At 38.0% G+C, this 17,085-nt stretch overlaps 1 protein-coding gene across 1 annotated transcript; it reads right to left on the reverse strand.

The window, feature by feature from the left end:
* Positions 1-15,507: 15,507 nt before the first annotated feature.
* Positions 15,508-16,304, reverse strand: KRTAP7-1 (keratin associated protein 7-1). The gene has a single exon (XM_072806426.1). The coding sequence runs from the start codon at positions 16,167-16,169 to the stop codon at positions 15,906-15,908; it is 264 nt and encodes an 87-aa protein (XP_072662527.1). The 5' UTR covers positions 16,170-16,304; the 3' UTR covers positions 15,508-15,905.
* Positions 16,305-17,085: the final 781 nt, after the last annotated feature.

Here is a 17,085-nt window from a genome sequence, read left to right on the forward strand (position 1 = left end):
GCTAAAAGAAATCACAAAAAATTAAACAGTGACAAAAATCATAAATATTTCAAAATTCTGAAGTAGTTTTACTACTTAACTGCCTGTCATACTTCTATAATTTTTTCCCATAGACTAGCTTTCTGTTTTCTCTACTACCCATCCTGTGCTGAATGCCATAGTGCAAATTCATATTGGCATATGACCTCTGGTCCTGCATTTTATCATGTCAAAAACTTTGGGTGAATTAGGGGAATGGATGGTAGAGAATTCCTGGAAACCATCCCACACAAGGATGGCTCCAAATAGCCCAATGAGACACAGAAGTGACTGCCAACCACATAAGTTTATCCAAATTTTGAAACTGGAAACTTTATAAAGTTTATAAGACAACTATTTTATTATGCGTGCTGGAATTATCTCTACTTCTAAGTTCTGTACACAGTATGTTCCTTGCTCCTCTGCTACCAGAGGACTAGTCAACTTCTCCTTAAGCCAGAAAGGCCCATGGCCCTCCAGAGCCTCCCAACATGAGGGGAAGTGTGATGTAGGAAACCCCCCATAGAAAGCAATAACTATCTAAACCAGTTGTAGTAAAAAATGGCTTGCTTTTGTGAGTTTCTCAAAAAAACAGGGTCATGTGACACGGAGGTTTGATAAAGAAAAATACATTATATTGTCACATAAGAAATGACTCAGTATTGGACTAATCATTACTGGATACTTATTGGTTTGGATAAAGTTCATGATCCTTTTCTTTTTTAATAACAATCTTAAGATATAATTTAATAAATAACTTGATTTCTCCTTTCATATTTCTTTGATTTTAAATAAGGTCTGACAGGAATAAAGATAGGAGAAAGTCTTGCTCTTTGATTTTCGGCAGAGGAGCAAGGAACATACTGTGTACAGATCTTAGAAGCAGAGATAATTCCAGCACACATAAAAAAATAGTTCTTGTCTTATAAACTTTATAAAGTTTCCAGTTTCAAAATATTATAATTCATTAGTAATGAGAGAGAAATTACAAGAGAATGTTTTAAATGAGTTTTAAAATACACATCAGTGGTTACTCTGTAATACAAAAATTATCTGCCATTCATCTTTTCAAACATTTATTCTTACAGACATTTATTTGACATCTATGATCCAGGTATGTTGTTAGGTTCTAGGGATCTGAAGATGAATGAGAAATGGTAATTAAAAGGAAAACAATAAACAAATGAATAATGTATATATAACAATGTTATGCATTTTACCCTGGAAGTCTGTACTGCCTTCCATAGACTTCAGGGATGATGGGGAGAGTAAACAAGTCTCCTTGAACTAGGGAGTAGTGGCCATGGAATGCTTCATTATGGAAGGGATAAATATTTGAGCTAGATCTTAAAATGGGTATTTTATAGGTGAGTATTCTTTAGGGGGTTAGTGGATTTAGGAGATATTCCAGGAAGAAATGTTTTAAAGCAAAGTGTCAAAGGTATTAAATAGTACAGTGTCTTGCAGGAATCACAGACAATTCAAAGGGGCCATATCCATAGAGACAGGAGAATTAATGGAAGCTGGGACTGAAAAGGTAGTCAGGGGCATGTGAGAGTATATGTGCCATGGAGGCAAAGGGAGCCACCTATGCACTAAGCAAGGGGTGGGTGGCATAATCAGCTTTGCATTTCAGAAATACATTATCAGTGTAGAGGATGAATTGGAATGAGGAAATCCTAGAGGTATGTATGAAGGCTGGGTTTAAAATCGTATCCACTAGCAATGCTTTTGGCTGCAAGTAACAAAAACCCAAGCTAAAGTCTACTTAAAAAGGGTTTATTTTTCACAACTACTAGGAGACAAGAATATAGTGTTGATAATGTCAGACACATTGGCTCGATGGGATCCTCTCAGTGCTCTCCCCATGGCTGCAAGATCTCTGCAGCCATGCTTCATATTCATATGCATCAACATCCAAAACCAGGAGGCAAAAAAATGAAAAAAAAAAAAAAAGAGGACCTCTTCTCCCACAGTTCCTTTGTATTTACAATCCCCAAAGAATTCATTTCACATTTGTCTTACAGTAGATTTCCTATGGCTCCCATCGTTTAGCACTGAATCATATTTCATGGTTGAGCTACAGAGAAAGCTGGAAAAGCATGTACCAGGCATTTCTTGCTGCCGTAGTGCAAAGCTGTCTCTCCCAACCTAGCAAGAGGGGGAAGGAATGGTCTTTGGATTGGTAATCAATAGAAGTGCATGAAAACCATCACACTAAGTTAGGCAAGAGAGAATGGGAGCCTAACTCAGGCGGCAGTATGAACACAGGGATGAATTTAAGAATTGTTAAAGGGGTAGATTTAACAATTGTTAACAATCGTCTGTCAGGATTGTCACCCAATATCCCCACCAGGGATTCTGAAGATAGACACCCATGGGAGACATTATAGAAGGAAGACCAAAGGTCAGTGCTCTTCTTCCCATATAGCACACCCAGTATATTACATGTCTTTAGGATATAGTGGAATAATCAGGTGAGACTCACTGAGAGGATAGAGCCATGCCCCTAACTCTGAAAAACCCAGATCCTGCCCAAATCAGCCAGGGCTGAGACCGGCACACCTCTAGCACACCTGTAATTCAGTGCTGAGGTCCTCCAATTAGGAAGGTCTGTAAGGTACTTGGGACAATTAGAGATAATAAAATAGCCTGTAGAGACAACATCTAATTACTGTTACAGGAAGCATATAAAGAAAACCGTCATACTTCAATAATGTAAAGTTATCCCAGGGAAGATGTTCATTCAGACCCTTGATTTTAATCCTCCTAACCATTGCTTTTCAGTTACTACTCTCTGATAATCAAATACCATAATCTTCAAAATATGACTTCCCTTCAGTTAATTTACTAACTTGCATACTAATTTAATTATTATCGTCTAGGTCCTCCTACTCAGAAACCGTATCTGGTTTTCAATATGAAAATGAGATCTACACCCATGCTGTGAGATGATACTATCTGAACAATAATAATCAATGCCTAAGAGTCACCCTCAACACCCCCTCATTTGCAAATCCAATCTATTGCAGAGTGCTGTCAATTTTGCCTTCTAAAAATCTTTTGAATCCATTAATTTCTATGAATCTCCATTTCACTATGTCTGTTTGTATCTTATTATTTCATAATGCTACAAATTACCACAAACTTGGTAGCTTAGAACACAAATTTGGGGCACCTGAGTCACTCAATCAGTTAAGTGGCTGACAGGGGCTCATGATCTCAGGGTCCTGGAATCCAGCCTTACACCAGGGTCCCTACTCACTGGGGAGTCTACTTGTCCTTCTTCCTCTCCCTTTGCCTCTCATGCTCACTCTTCATATCTCTCAAATAAATAAATAAAATCTTTTTTAAAAAGATTAAAAATTAAACCCCCACAAATTTATTATCTTAAAACCCCTGTGGTCAGAAGTCTGAAATCAACATGTATGTATGACTAATTTCTTCTACAGGTTCTAAGGGGAGAATTTGTTTTCTAGTATTTTTTAGCTTCTATAAAGATTATTTGCATTCTTTGGCCCATAGCTCCTTCCCTGCCCCCCTCCAATGTCTTGCTTCTTCTACACAACAGACTGTGATCCTCCTGCCTCCTTCTTTTAAGGATCACATTGAGCTCACCTGGATTATCTAAAATAATCTCCCTGAATCAAGATCCTTAATTTATTCACCTCTGCCTCACTAGCAGGTATGGTAGTGGTAAGGTAAGGCAACCTAACATATAGACAGGTTGTGAGGATTAGAGTAAACAATTTGGGAGCCCATTTTTCAGCCTGCCACATTACCCACGGCAAGTTATTTATTGATGTACCTACACCTCAGACCTAGTCAGGTGACAATTTCCCTCCTTATAATCTGCTTTCAACAACCAAAGTGTTTACAACAGGTATACACACACAAACATACATACAAACATATACACACTTAAAATATTTCAATAGCTTCCCATTGTTTTTAGAATAATTTTAAAAATGTATCTTTAACTAACCTAGAAGCCCCCAACTCAATACTTAACCTTCACTGTCTTCTAGTGCTTCAAAGGTACCATGTTCTTTATTCCCAAGCCTTGGCACTTGCTGTTTATTCTGATGGAATTCTTTTCCCTCTCCCACCAACCTCCAGACACCAGCTCAACCACTTCCTTTGGAAGGCCTTTCTGCCTTCCCCTGAATTAGCTAAATCCATCTACAGTATTATGGCAGACCACCATCTCCCCCACATCTGCAGTCCTTTTCACAGTGGTCCTTTAACTTGATCTTTGTGACTGATAAGCTGCTTCACTAACCTGCTAAACCATCAGCCTTGATCCCTCAGTGCCTAGCTCACTACTAGTCATGTGTAAATTTTCAATAATATCAACTGAGTAAATGAATGAATGAATATTCTAAACCTAATTTAGCCACTCACTTAGGCAAATCACTTTTCTGGGCCCCAAGCCATTTGATTGTAAAATGAGGTAAGTTGATTTCCTAGGACTCACCACCTCAACCATGGTATGATTTTCACAGCAAAATCACAGATGAGCCAAGATAGCAATGCAACCCTCTCTCATTGGAATTTGGTCAATTAAGGATACAACTATACACTTTTGCTCACCATATTTCATACCCCTGCTAAGACAAAGTAATGGGCTCCCAGCTGCCATCGCTTTAAAAAACAAAATACAATGGTGGAATCACAGAAAAGAATTGTTGAAATCTCTGCAAAAGGTTCCACTACAATAGTTTTCAAAGTTTAGTCCGTGGGGGAATCTCCCTGGATATCTGTTTTAAATGCACATTTCCAAGCTCCATTCCTTAGATTCTTACTCACTGGGTGGGGGTGGGGGAGGGTAGGACTAAGGAATAAAGAGCCCAAGAGATTCCAGTAAAGGCAGTGATCATACCTTGAGAAATTTGTTGTATTCAAAGGTAAGTTATCTGAAAAGGTATCCTCTTTAATAAAACACAAAACTCAAAATAAGATGAGCATAAGATGGTGAAGGATAAAAAGGAGACATCTGGGCAGCCCCAGTGGCGCAGCGGTTTAGTGCTGCCTGCAGCCCAGGGCGTGATCCTGGAGACCCTGGATCAAGTCCCACGTCAGGCTCTCTCTGCATGGTGCCTGCTTCTCCCTCTGCCTATGTCTCTGCCTCTCTCTCTCTCTGCGTCTCTATGAATAAATAAATAAGATATTTAAAAAAAAAAAAAAAAAGGAGACATCTTTTTAGCCAGGCTTAATAAACCAGAGCTAATGTGACTTATTATTATGGGAAACTTTGCTTCTCAGGAGACATTTGGCAATCTCTGGAGTCATTTCTGTTTGTCATGAGTGGGGGATGCTGCTTAACATCTAATGGGTGGGAGCCAAGGATGCTGCCAAATAGACTACAATGTACAGGGCAACACCACCCCCTGAATTCTCACAGCAAAAAAATATCCAGCCCAAAATGTCAGTAGAGACAAGGTCAAGAAACAATGGATTGACGACAAGATTGCATGCAGTCAAATATGATTGCCAGACAATATACCTCCAAAGCGTCACATGACAAGGCCAGAACTTGCTGACCAAGTCTTAGGGCTAACTTGAGACACAATTTCAATGCCTTGATATCTCAGCACTTGTGGGGCTAAGCCACTTTGTGAGGCCACTTGGTTAATGATCAGAGCAAAGACCTAATTACTGAAGCTTGCTATTTGATGTAGGACCCATGATGTATCCTTAAGAAATAATGTGACACTACAATAATGCCTGGTTGCATAATAAGCTCACTGACTCTTGTCAGAAACACCTCACAGGTGTTTAACAACCAACATGAAAAGTCATTACAAGGAAGGTATGTTTTTGCTACCAGCTTTTAGTCACTGGTGGTATGTAAAGGTCATTTTTAGCATCTACTCTCTATCCTTAGTAGCAAAACAAGGAGCTGAGGTCCACTTTTTGAACACAAAGGGAGAATTAGACCCAGAAACTAGGAATGTGTGCAAACTGAAAGCACAGCACCAACCTGTAAGCTGATTTAGTCCAAAAATAAAAGAAATTATGATCTATTGTGCTATGTCAGTGCTAAAGACCCTCACTGATGATTGGAGGCATGACACTTCAACATATTTACTCATTGGTTACCCTTTGGAAGGCCTAAGGTTTTGTCTTTCTGATGACCTTTAAAATCGTGTTTTGTATTATTACCACACAATAAATGATGGCAATCTTGAGCTACTGGGAGTATCATGTCCACAAATCTTTGTTGACCAGAAACCAAGTATACAAATAAATAAATTTAAATTTAAAAGTTAGGACCCATGTCTCAAAGTTTTCTTTATCTTAAAATTAAAGTCTACTGATTAGGGAAGACTTGAAAATTCTGCAGTTGCAACTAAGTGCGTTGCGCACCCAAGCTTCAAAATGGAGATAATGAGGCACACTTGTAAAGAGATTACTAAGAGGGGAGGATGACTGGAAAGGGAAGAAGAAAGAACAGGGCACTGTATTGCGAACACTATTGTCAAAGAAAATGTCAGGAGTCTCAGAGACAAGTCACTGCAAAGGAACTGGTGTCTGAGAAATAACAGGGTATTTTTGAAGACAACGATTCTCAACTCATTCAGGAGTCTTATAGAATATCCTCAGAGGTCTCTGCCCGGCAGGCTTTAGAAGCAAAAAATATTTCCATTTATCTAATAGAATGTTCTTCTGCTTCAATTTTAAGGGTTTTTCCCCTATTCACAATGGAAATGAAAAACATAAACTAGTTTTCTGTAAATAGTAATAAAAATAGAACCAAAGCATAGGAAAAATCATACTTGTAAAAACTTTAACTTTTTGCTGAAAATGTTAATACCATTTCATCTATACTTTAAAATCAAGAGTGAGATGTATGTCCCTCTCTACTGCCTTCGGGATAAGAATCAAAAGGACTGGGCCAGTGCTTAAACTTTATGTGTGCATGAATCACCTCGGATCTTGTAAAAGTGCAGAGTAACAGAGGAACCCAAGATTCTGCCTTTTGAATAAGCTCCCAGGTGATGCCAACATTGCTTGTCCTCTGACCATATTTTAAAGAGCAAAGGATTGAGCTTTTTCTCTAGGGTTCTAAATAATTCTATTAATCCAGCAAATATTTATCAACTATGTAGGACACAGCACTGGTCATAGAACAGTGAATTCAGCACAATGCTGTCCTTAAGGGACTTACAGCGTACACAAGATAGCGAGGGAACCAATGATCACAAGAAATAATCTGCAGCCCTCACCTCATTAATGATAAACCAGAACATTCCCTATGTTCATACACAATCTTCAGAACATCAAATCAGATGAAGTTAGTCTGCGACGATGTAGTAAGACAAAAACAAGGCCACTCTGTAATCATGTCCAAGAACAGAAGGAAATAGGAACACTATTCAAACCCAAATGACTAGGAATCATTGTCTGTGACCATTGCCTGTTGACTAATAACATCTTTAGCCATATTCCACCTCTTAAGCAAAAACTTTTCAAACACCCAATCATAGAATTAGGTCTGTGCTTGACAGTACCTCTGGAAGGCAGAATAAGTTCCCCCAGAGATGTTGCCATCCTAATTCTGGAAACTGTGAATCTGTTATACTACGTGGCAAAGGGGAATGAAGATTGCTAACCCACTGGCTTTAAGGTAGGGAGATCACCCTGGATTATCTGAGTGGCCCCAGTGTAATAAAAAATTAAGGAAGCAGGTAGGAATGTCAGGGTCAGAATCAGGGAGAGTATTTGAAGATGTCATGCTACTACTGTCTTTGAAGATGAAGGAAGGGATACAAACCAAAGAATTGAGGGAAAGCCTTTAGAATCTGGAAAAGGCTAAGAAATCAAATGAAGGCAAACCTATCAACATCTTGATTTGAGCCCAGTAAAACCTATTTCTTGGTTCCAACATCCAAAACTGTAAGAGCATAAATTCATGTTATTTGAAGCCAATAAGTTTGTGGCAATTTTTTTACAGGGAGTATACAATCCAGAAACGACCCTGCCTCCATTAGTCCTTTCCAGAATGACCTCATTCAAGCCCAAATCTTAGAACAAGCCCCTTCTAAAACCCCCTTATTGAGAAACCCTACAGTTTCTCATGTTGCATAATTTCTGCTCTTGCAACAAGTTAATAAACCCAACTTTGACTGCAGATGTGTTCCTGGTGGTCTTGGTGGGCTTTGGCAGTGCAGCAGTGTGAAGAGTATGATATAAAAGTGGATAGAGGTGGGGCTTTTAATCTGGAGCAAGGGAAGCTCCTGGTGGTAAAGGAAGACCTTCTGAAGGATCTGTAGGAGTTCATAGATGAAGAAGAAGGCAAGAGGGAGCAAAGAACTACAGCAGGTCCAATTGTGGGAGAAAACAAAGTATGGTAGGGACAGAAAGGAAATGGAGCTAGAGGAATCAGTAGTCTGGTGGGCCACTAGTTGATCTTTATCCTCGAATCTGTAAGTAACCAAAAAAATAACCTGAGTTTGTAAAAGGAAGCTATATTATTAGATTCATGCTTTGAGAGGTGATTAGGTTGAGGACTGATTGGCAGACTGGATAGGGAGCTGGTATAGTAATCCAGGCATGAAATGACAAAGGTATGAATCAAGGCAGAAATATTGGGAATAAAGATCTAACAGCATCCCTCAGGCATAATGAGGAGGAAAAATCTAAGGACTTGATATCAAGATAGAAAATGGAGCCCAATTGGCACTAAAATTTATTGGGCAAGCTTGTGAAATAATGGAGGGTCTTGAAAATCTCAGTTACGGTCAAATCAGCAAACACAGAGTTAACTGTTCTGCCACTCTTATCATTGTTAGAATGATGGGTTGGGAAAGAATTGTAAATCCCAGCTCGATAGTTGGTTCAAGTCTCAGCTTTGTCGTTTGCAGAATATTTGTCCACAGGAAAATTGCTTAATTTCCACCGATTTGCTCATGATACCTAATCTCCCAAGATAATTTCAAAATTAAACAGAATTCAGTGTTGGTAAGGATGTGGAGAAAAAAGGAACCCTTCTGTACTGTTGGGAATGTAAATTGGTGCAACCATTTTTGAAAACGGTATGGAGGGTCCTCAAAAAACTTAAAAATGGAATTACCATATGATCCAGCAATCCCACATGTGGATATATATCCAAAGAAAATGAAAACTAATTCAGAAAGCTATCTGCACCTCCATGTTCACTGCAGCCTTTTTTACAATAACCAAAACATGAAAGTAACCTAAGTATCCACTGATAGATAAATGGATAAAGAAAATGTGATAGATAGATATAGATATAGATAGGTATATGATGGATATATATATATATATATATATATATATATATGATATATAATGGAATTCCATTCATGTGAAAAAAGGAAATCTTAGCATTTGCAACAACATGAATGGAACATTATGCTGAGTGAAATAAATGAAAAAGACAGACAGAAAAAGAAAAATACCATATGATGTCACTTATATGTGGAATCTTAAAGATAGAAAAAGCAAAAACTGAGCTCATAGACAAAGAACAGATTGGTGGTTGCCGGAGCAAGGAGGGTGACCAAAATGAATGAAGGTGGTAAAAATGTACAAACTCTAGTTACAGATAAGTTCTGGGGATATAATGTACAACACAGTAACTATAATTAATATGGTATTATATTTTTGAAAGTTGCTCAGTGAGTAAATCTTCAAAGTTCTCATCACAAGAAATAATATATATACCTGTAGGTGATGGATGTTAGCTAGACAGTGATGATTATAATATACATAAATATCAAAACATATTGTACTATCAAAACTAATATAATGTTGTCAATTATATCCCAATAAAAAAAGAATTAAATAATATGCTGGGTAGTCTTGTAATAAAGAGCATGTAGAGTGTAGAAAAAAAAAAGAATTAAATAAGATTCCATGAAAATATTTTGTGAACTGTAAATCACTATGTAAATATAAGACATAATTATCAATGGTGTTAGAGGTGATATTAAACTAGGATATTTCTGAGAAAGAGTTGTATAACTTTAAAAATGCTGTATAATTCATTTTAGAGTAGAGGGATGGATTTGGAGTTAGACACTTCTTGGCTATACCTTGGAATTTTTTCTTTATAAATAGATGAGACAGCTCCAACAAATTATTTAATTTTCTAATATCACTTTTCTCTTTGGTAACATGAGTAGGTAATAAAGATGACCTCAAAAAACACTGTCATGCAAATAAATAGTAAGATTATTTATTCTTGTGCCTGCCATATCATTAATACAGGAGGAAAGGAGACAAATTGTTGTACTTAATCCCTTCTTGTGCTTTTTAAGGTATTTATACTTTTTAGATTTGAGATGGCAGACAGGGCCACCTGAGTGGTGCAGTCAATTAAGCATCCAACTCTTGGTTTTGGCTCAGGTCTGATCTCAGTTTTGTGATCTCAAGCCCTGTGTGGGGCTCCATGTCTAGCATGAAGTCTGCTTGAATTTCTCTCTTCCTCTCCCTCTGCCCCTCCCCACCTCTCTAAAATAAATAAATCTTTAAAAAAAAAAATGGCAGACAGACCAAACAGACTTTGCCCCTCCCCCTCCCTAAAATCCATTCAATTATAGTAAAGGGTAGAAGCCAACAATGACAGAATTGTAGGAACAGTATTGTTTGAGGATGGATTAGCTAAGTTTTGGGATGATAGGAAGGAGATAGGAAGAAAACAGAAAGAGGAAGCTACAGCAGAGACCATGAAAGGAAGCTATAAGCAAAGAGCAAGCTGATCTTCCCCTTCAAATCCTCAGAGAGAATCAGGACTTGCAACACATAGAAAAGTATAAGGGTGGGGGCTGAAACAGAGATAGGGTGGTTAAATGAAAATCTAGTTGAAGAATAGAGGTGTACTAGGGCAACAGGTATGGTCACTTAAACTTTAGAGCAAATGACCTTCACACTCTGGCATTTCGGGAGGAACCCCCCCAACCTAAAGGCCAGACAGCCCCTCTCTTACCTTAAATGGGTCCTTTATGAACTTTCACCTTGGGCAGCCTGGGTGGCTCAGCGGTTTAGCACTGCCTTCAGCCCAGGGCCTGATCCTGAAGACCTGGGATCAAGTCCCATGTCAGGCTCCCTGCATGGAGCCTGCTTCTCCCTCTGCCTGTGTCTCTGCATCTCTCTCTTTCTTTCTCGGTGTCTCTCATGAATAAATAAAATCTTAAAAAAAAAAAATTTCCCCTTATACACAGAGCTCCAGTGAAGCTTCTTAGTGTGTTATTATTAAATGTGAAAGGATGATTGACAGTCATAGCGATAATTGTTATAGCACATGATAAAGTATAAATGAGCACATATAGCAATAACAGTTTCCAAATTGCAGTCTTCACCTAAGGGTTCCAAAGTTCTGGAGAAATTACTGATTCCCTCGCTGGAGCAGAGGAGTTAAAGATGAGCCTGGAATATTCTGTTGAGCCAGAAAGTAAAGAATTGATCGCATAGTGATGGGGCCATTTCTAAAGAACTAAGGAGCCTGTGTGAAGGTTTTCCCACTGTCCAAATCTGGGGCAATCTGAGCATCAAAATTAAGAATAACATTAACAGATTATAACATACCGAGTAAAATAAGAATCCACAAGCTTATGTTGATATAAATATTGATACAAATAAATAAGCACACAAAAAACTTAGTTGGGAAAACTAAGTTCTTTCTTTCTCTCAAAGTTCTTTCTTATGGTAGAATGTCAAATGATAAATAGTAGAAATATTTATAAAATCAGAAAGTTACAAATGGATCCTAAATTTAGTGGGTAAAAGCTTGATAAGCAATAGGATGCTTATATAGTGTCAGAGTATCAACACACGAATTACTAATGACAAAGGAAGTGAAGAAGCATGAAGGACACTACTTTTACCAGGTGATCACAAGTCATACCAATCAAATTTGCATAAACCATTGTCATGTGACTCCTAAAAGGGTGCATAAAGGAGAACACAGCATCACTTCTATGGCATTTCTACCAATGATGTTTAACATGAACCTAAAGATGAGGAAAGTCAGACAAACCCAAATCGAGGGACATTCTATAAAATAATCAACCTGCAGCCTGAAAATTGGTTGAGGTCAAGAAAGACAGAGAAAGGCTGAGGAACTGATCCAGATTAAAGAACAAAGGAGACACACAGGATACTGGCTCAAATCCTGCAGGGACAAAGGGAAAAATAACTATTACGGACAAATTGGAACCATCAACTAAGTTTGAGTACATACTGTGGAGTAGAGAACAGTATTAATATTAAATCCTCTAATATTCATAATTCTTCTGCCTTTGTTCTAAGGATAAATGGGCATGATACCTGAAACTTATTCTGAAATGAATTTGCCACTCTGTAAATATTATATATATTACAAAAAATATATATATATATGTACCCAGATGCAGTACTGTATGTATATTATATACAGTGGTAAAGTAAATGAGGCAAGGTGTAAACATTTTTATTTATTTATTTATTTATTTATTTTCAAAATTTTTTTAATAATAAATTTATTTTTTATTGGTGTTCAGTTTGCCAACATACAGAATAACACCCAGTGCTCATCCCGTGAGGGCCCCCTCAGTGCCTGTCACCCATTCACTGGCACCCCTGCCCTCCTCCCCTTCCACCACCCCTAGTTCATTTCACAGAGTTAGGAGTCTTCATGTTCTGTCTCCCTTTCTGACATTTCCTACCCATTTCTTCTCCCTTCCCTTCTATTCCCTTTCACTATTATTTATATTCCCCAAATGAATGAGACCATATAATGTTTGTCCTTCTCCGATTGACTTATTTCACTCAGCATAATACCCTCCAATTCCATCCACGTTGAAGCAAATGGTGGGTATTTGTCATTTCTAATGGCTGAGGAATATTCCATTGTATACATAAACCACATCTTCTTTATTCATTCATCTTTCAATGGACACCGAGGCTCCTTCCACAGTTTGGCTATTGTGGACATTGCTGCTAGAAACATCGGGGTGCAAGTATCCCAGCATTTCATTGCATCTGTATCTTTGGGGTAAATACCCCGCAGTGCAATTGCTCAGTCATAGGGCAGGTCTATTTTTAACTCTTTGAGGAACCTCCACACAGTTTTCCAGAGTGGCTGCACCAGTTCATATTCCCAACAGTGTAAGAGGGCTCCCTTTTCTCCACATCCTCTCCAACATTTGTGGTTTCCTGCCTTGTTAATTCTCCCCATTCTCACTGGTGTGAGGTGGTATCTCATTGTGGTTCCACATGCAGAAGAACGAAACTAGACCACTCTCTTTCACCATACACAAAGATAAACTCAAAATGCATGAAGATCTAAATGTGAGACAAGATTCCATCAAAATCCTAGAGGAGAACACAGGCAACACCCTTTTTGAACTCGGCCACAGTAACTTCTTGCAAGATACATCCACGAAGGCAAAAGAAACAAAAGCAAAAATGATCTATTGGGACTTCATCAAGATAAGAACCTTTTGCACAGCAAAGGGTACAGTCAACAAAACTAAAAGACAACCTATAGAATGGAAGAAGATATTTGCAAATGACGTATCAGATAAAGGGCTAGTTTCCAAGTTCTATGAAGAACTTATTAAACTCAATAGCAAAGAAACAAACAATCCAATCATGAAATGGGCAAAAGACATGAACAGAAATCTCACAGAGGAAGACATAGACATGGCCAACATGCACATGAGAAAATGCTCTGCATCACTTGCCATCAGGGAAAGGCGAAACATTTAATAAATCTGGGCATTCACAACTTCTTTGTACTATCATGGCAACTTTTCTGTGCATCTGAAATTATTAAAAAAAAATATAATTGGCAAAACACAAAAACAATTATGGCTTTAGGTAAATGTTAGGCACTATGATAGAATCTAGAATCTTATGGTTGTTAGAGATCCCCAATCATCCATTTAGTACTTGATGCCCAAATCTCCCCACGAGTAGGTCAATCTACCTATGTGTTGGAGTTTTGCCAGTGAAGGCCCATTTCATCTCCAGATAATCCTATTCTTTCCCCTTTTGCACACCACTATCTGTTTTGATATGTAATTCTTAACTCACCTCTCTCATGGCCATGTCTATGTACTCGAACTTCCCTTCTATACAAGCTTACCACACTGTTTATGCTATGGTTATAGGGACAATATAGGATGGGCAAATAGTAAGTCCAGAGGATATTATTGGAGTGATTAAAAAAAATTGGAGTATGTATTGTATATTAGATAATATTATATCAATATTAAATTTTTTAATTTTAATAATTATACTTTCCTTGCTCTTAGGCTAAGTGCCATATATGGTTCTTATCATTGGCTATATTTTAAGTCCTTGGAAGGAAATGAGTAAAGAATATCTATTTATCTTTGAGTAATCATTTATAGCACATGAGTTGGTATAAAATAGGAGACTATGAAGTGCCCTTTATATAGCGAATAAAGTATATTTAAGTCTTCAGGGCAAGGATTATGTTTTATTTATCTCTATGTCCCCCAAATCTTAAGACAATTTTTGCATTGTGTCTACTTGGTGAGTGTCTATTAGAGTAAGCATCTCTTGAAAACACTCAGCTTCTCAGGCCAATCTCTATCTTAGGTGTGTTTTTTATAGTCCCCAAATTCTTAACACAGTGGCCAGAGCCCAGTAGTATTTCATGCATATGTGAATGAACTCTATTAGACTACACTATATTTTGTACCCATAAAGCAGAGATTTAACAAGTCAATGAACAATTATTGAGTACCTTCTCTGAAAGAGGCAGGGGTGCAATAAATACTTGATATGTGAATGAATAAGCTTTCATTCAAACGAAGTGTTTTGCTTCAATAAAGCAGAGATTTTTCGGGAGGCAAGACAAGAAGCATTTTCTGAATACAGACCACATATCATTTCAAGTGCTTTTGATGGCAACTATCATTCTAAAGAATAAATGCTTCATTTTATATACAGCTATATGTATAATCAGAAGTGAAGAGGATGGGAAAAATAAAACTCATCTATCAAAAAGGGAAAAAAAAATATTATGTGATTTTAGCTGCTGGCTTCCTTTTATTGACCAAATCTTAGAAATCCCTAAAAACAAAGATTCATAACTAAGTCCATTTAGTTGAAATTCTTCCAATAGGCTGTGGGGTTCAAATCTCTCCAAAGCTGAGTTCTATAAATAGCAGAGAAAAGGAGAAAGAATCAAAACAGGGTTGTATCACTAAAGAAAGAAGGAAAGAAATTTTTTGAGCATTCAACAGCTAAGAAATGTTCCTATTTGTAATCAGCATAGAGAAACACTGACAGTGGCAGTGTATCTTGGATTTAATTGAGGACATTTTTAAGGCCTTCACAAAAATTGAAATCTCAACATAAAGGGACAAAATGATAAGGCATTACCCTATCCTGGTCTATAGTCTGAAATCAAAATAAGATTGGCTTAAAGTCAGCCATTATAGGTTGAAACTGACTGACAAATTCAAAAGCATAAAAGCAGAGTAAAATAAATAACCAGAAACAAAAATATTTGTGCTGAACGAAATAGATTTATTAAGAGACTGAGAGCAAAACCCCTTTCTACCCACACCCAATTGAAATACATTGAAATTGATGTAGAATTTAATAATACAGGGCCCGAGCAACTAGAAGAAGCAAACTACTTGCTTCACAGCTAAAATTCAGGTATGTCAGAGAAATACATCTTGCCCTCTTTGGCTGTAGGTGTTATTAGTTCAGCATTTGATGCGTGGGTGGCTTGTTCAGCATCATCAAAGACCAGGAGCTTGGTAAGAAGACAGCAAGAAGACGGAAGATGTATTTCCCAAGCACATCTGGAGGCGGGAAGACAGTCGCTGCTCTTCAGGTTGTCTCACACACAGAAGAATCCATGGAGAGTTCTGCAGTTGCCTGGAGCCATAGGTCTCTCAGTAAGTGCTGTAGCCGAAGCCAGAGTTAGAGCCCCATGGCCTGCAAAAGCTGCCACCATAGCAACAGCCCCTGTTGTACATGTTGCTACCACCAAAGCTGTAGCCCAGGGAGCTGTAGCCATTGCATCCATAACCATAGTTCAGGGGAGATCCCAGGGGCACGACACAGTTCAGGGGGGTAGCTCTGAAGGTCCTGTGGAAGTTGGTTCCATAGCAAGGATAGCCAGGGAAGTAGCTTCCACAGCAGAAGAAACGAGTCATGGTGGCAGGAGTTGAGGAGGATTAGGATGGATGGAGAAGGACAAGTTACCCAAGAGTGAATGCAGGTGTCCTCCTGCAGAAGGCTTTTTATACCTCCAGCTGGTGGGCATGACACAGTTGTCTAAACATCTTTCCATTAATTTGCATAAACAAGTCTCTTATTTGGTCATAAAATGCATATAAAGAAACCCACAGACTCATTGCCCACATTTTTGTTGGCTTTTCTATTTGCAAAGGAATGTGTTGTATCTTCAAAGCCAAGGGCCATCCTTGACAGGCCACTGAATTCTTTTCATCAGTGTCCCATAGTTTAACTACCATACTGATTGCATCATGTGAGACTCTTTAAATCCTCTGATTATAAACTCCTCCCAAGACATAGACTAAAACAGCTTTGGCAACAATGTGAGCAGTTCTACAGAGTTTTGAAATTCTCTCCCTACCGCATTCAAAAACATGGGTATACCAACTGCTCAAAGGATGTGAAATTTCTTTTGGAGAGAAGAAAGTTATTTGGAACTAGAGGTGACAGTTGTAAAATGCTGTAAATGTACTAAACACCACCGCGTTGTTCACTTTAAGATACTTCAATTTTATTTTATGCGGATTTTGCCTCAATATTTTTTTTTCTTTTTTAGTTGTTAGTTTTTAAAACATTGCTACATGCATCCATCAGAACAAGTCTTTTTACAGAGGCTGCAGGGACACCAAATAATAGGATGGCTGTGTATTTAATTTACGAGCATCTTCCATGTTAATGCATTTTTCCCCCATGAAGAACATACAATCTTTGTTGTGAATTATCTTGAACATTGCCAAGCTGACTTGTGGAGTTGCCCCATGCGGGGTGCAGGGTGAGTGGAATGATGCTCAATTTTAAAATCACATTGTACTATGCTTGCTTCTTACAAACTCC

Source organism: Canis lupus, chromosome 30 (assembly GCF_048164855.1).
Source record: "Canis lupus baileyi chromosome 30, mCanLup2.hap1, whole genome shotgun sequence".
NCBI classification, from domain to species: Eukaryota; Metazoa; Chordata; class Mammalia; order Carnivora; family Canidae; genus Canis; species Canis lupus.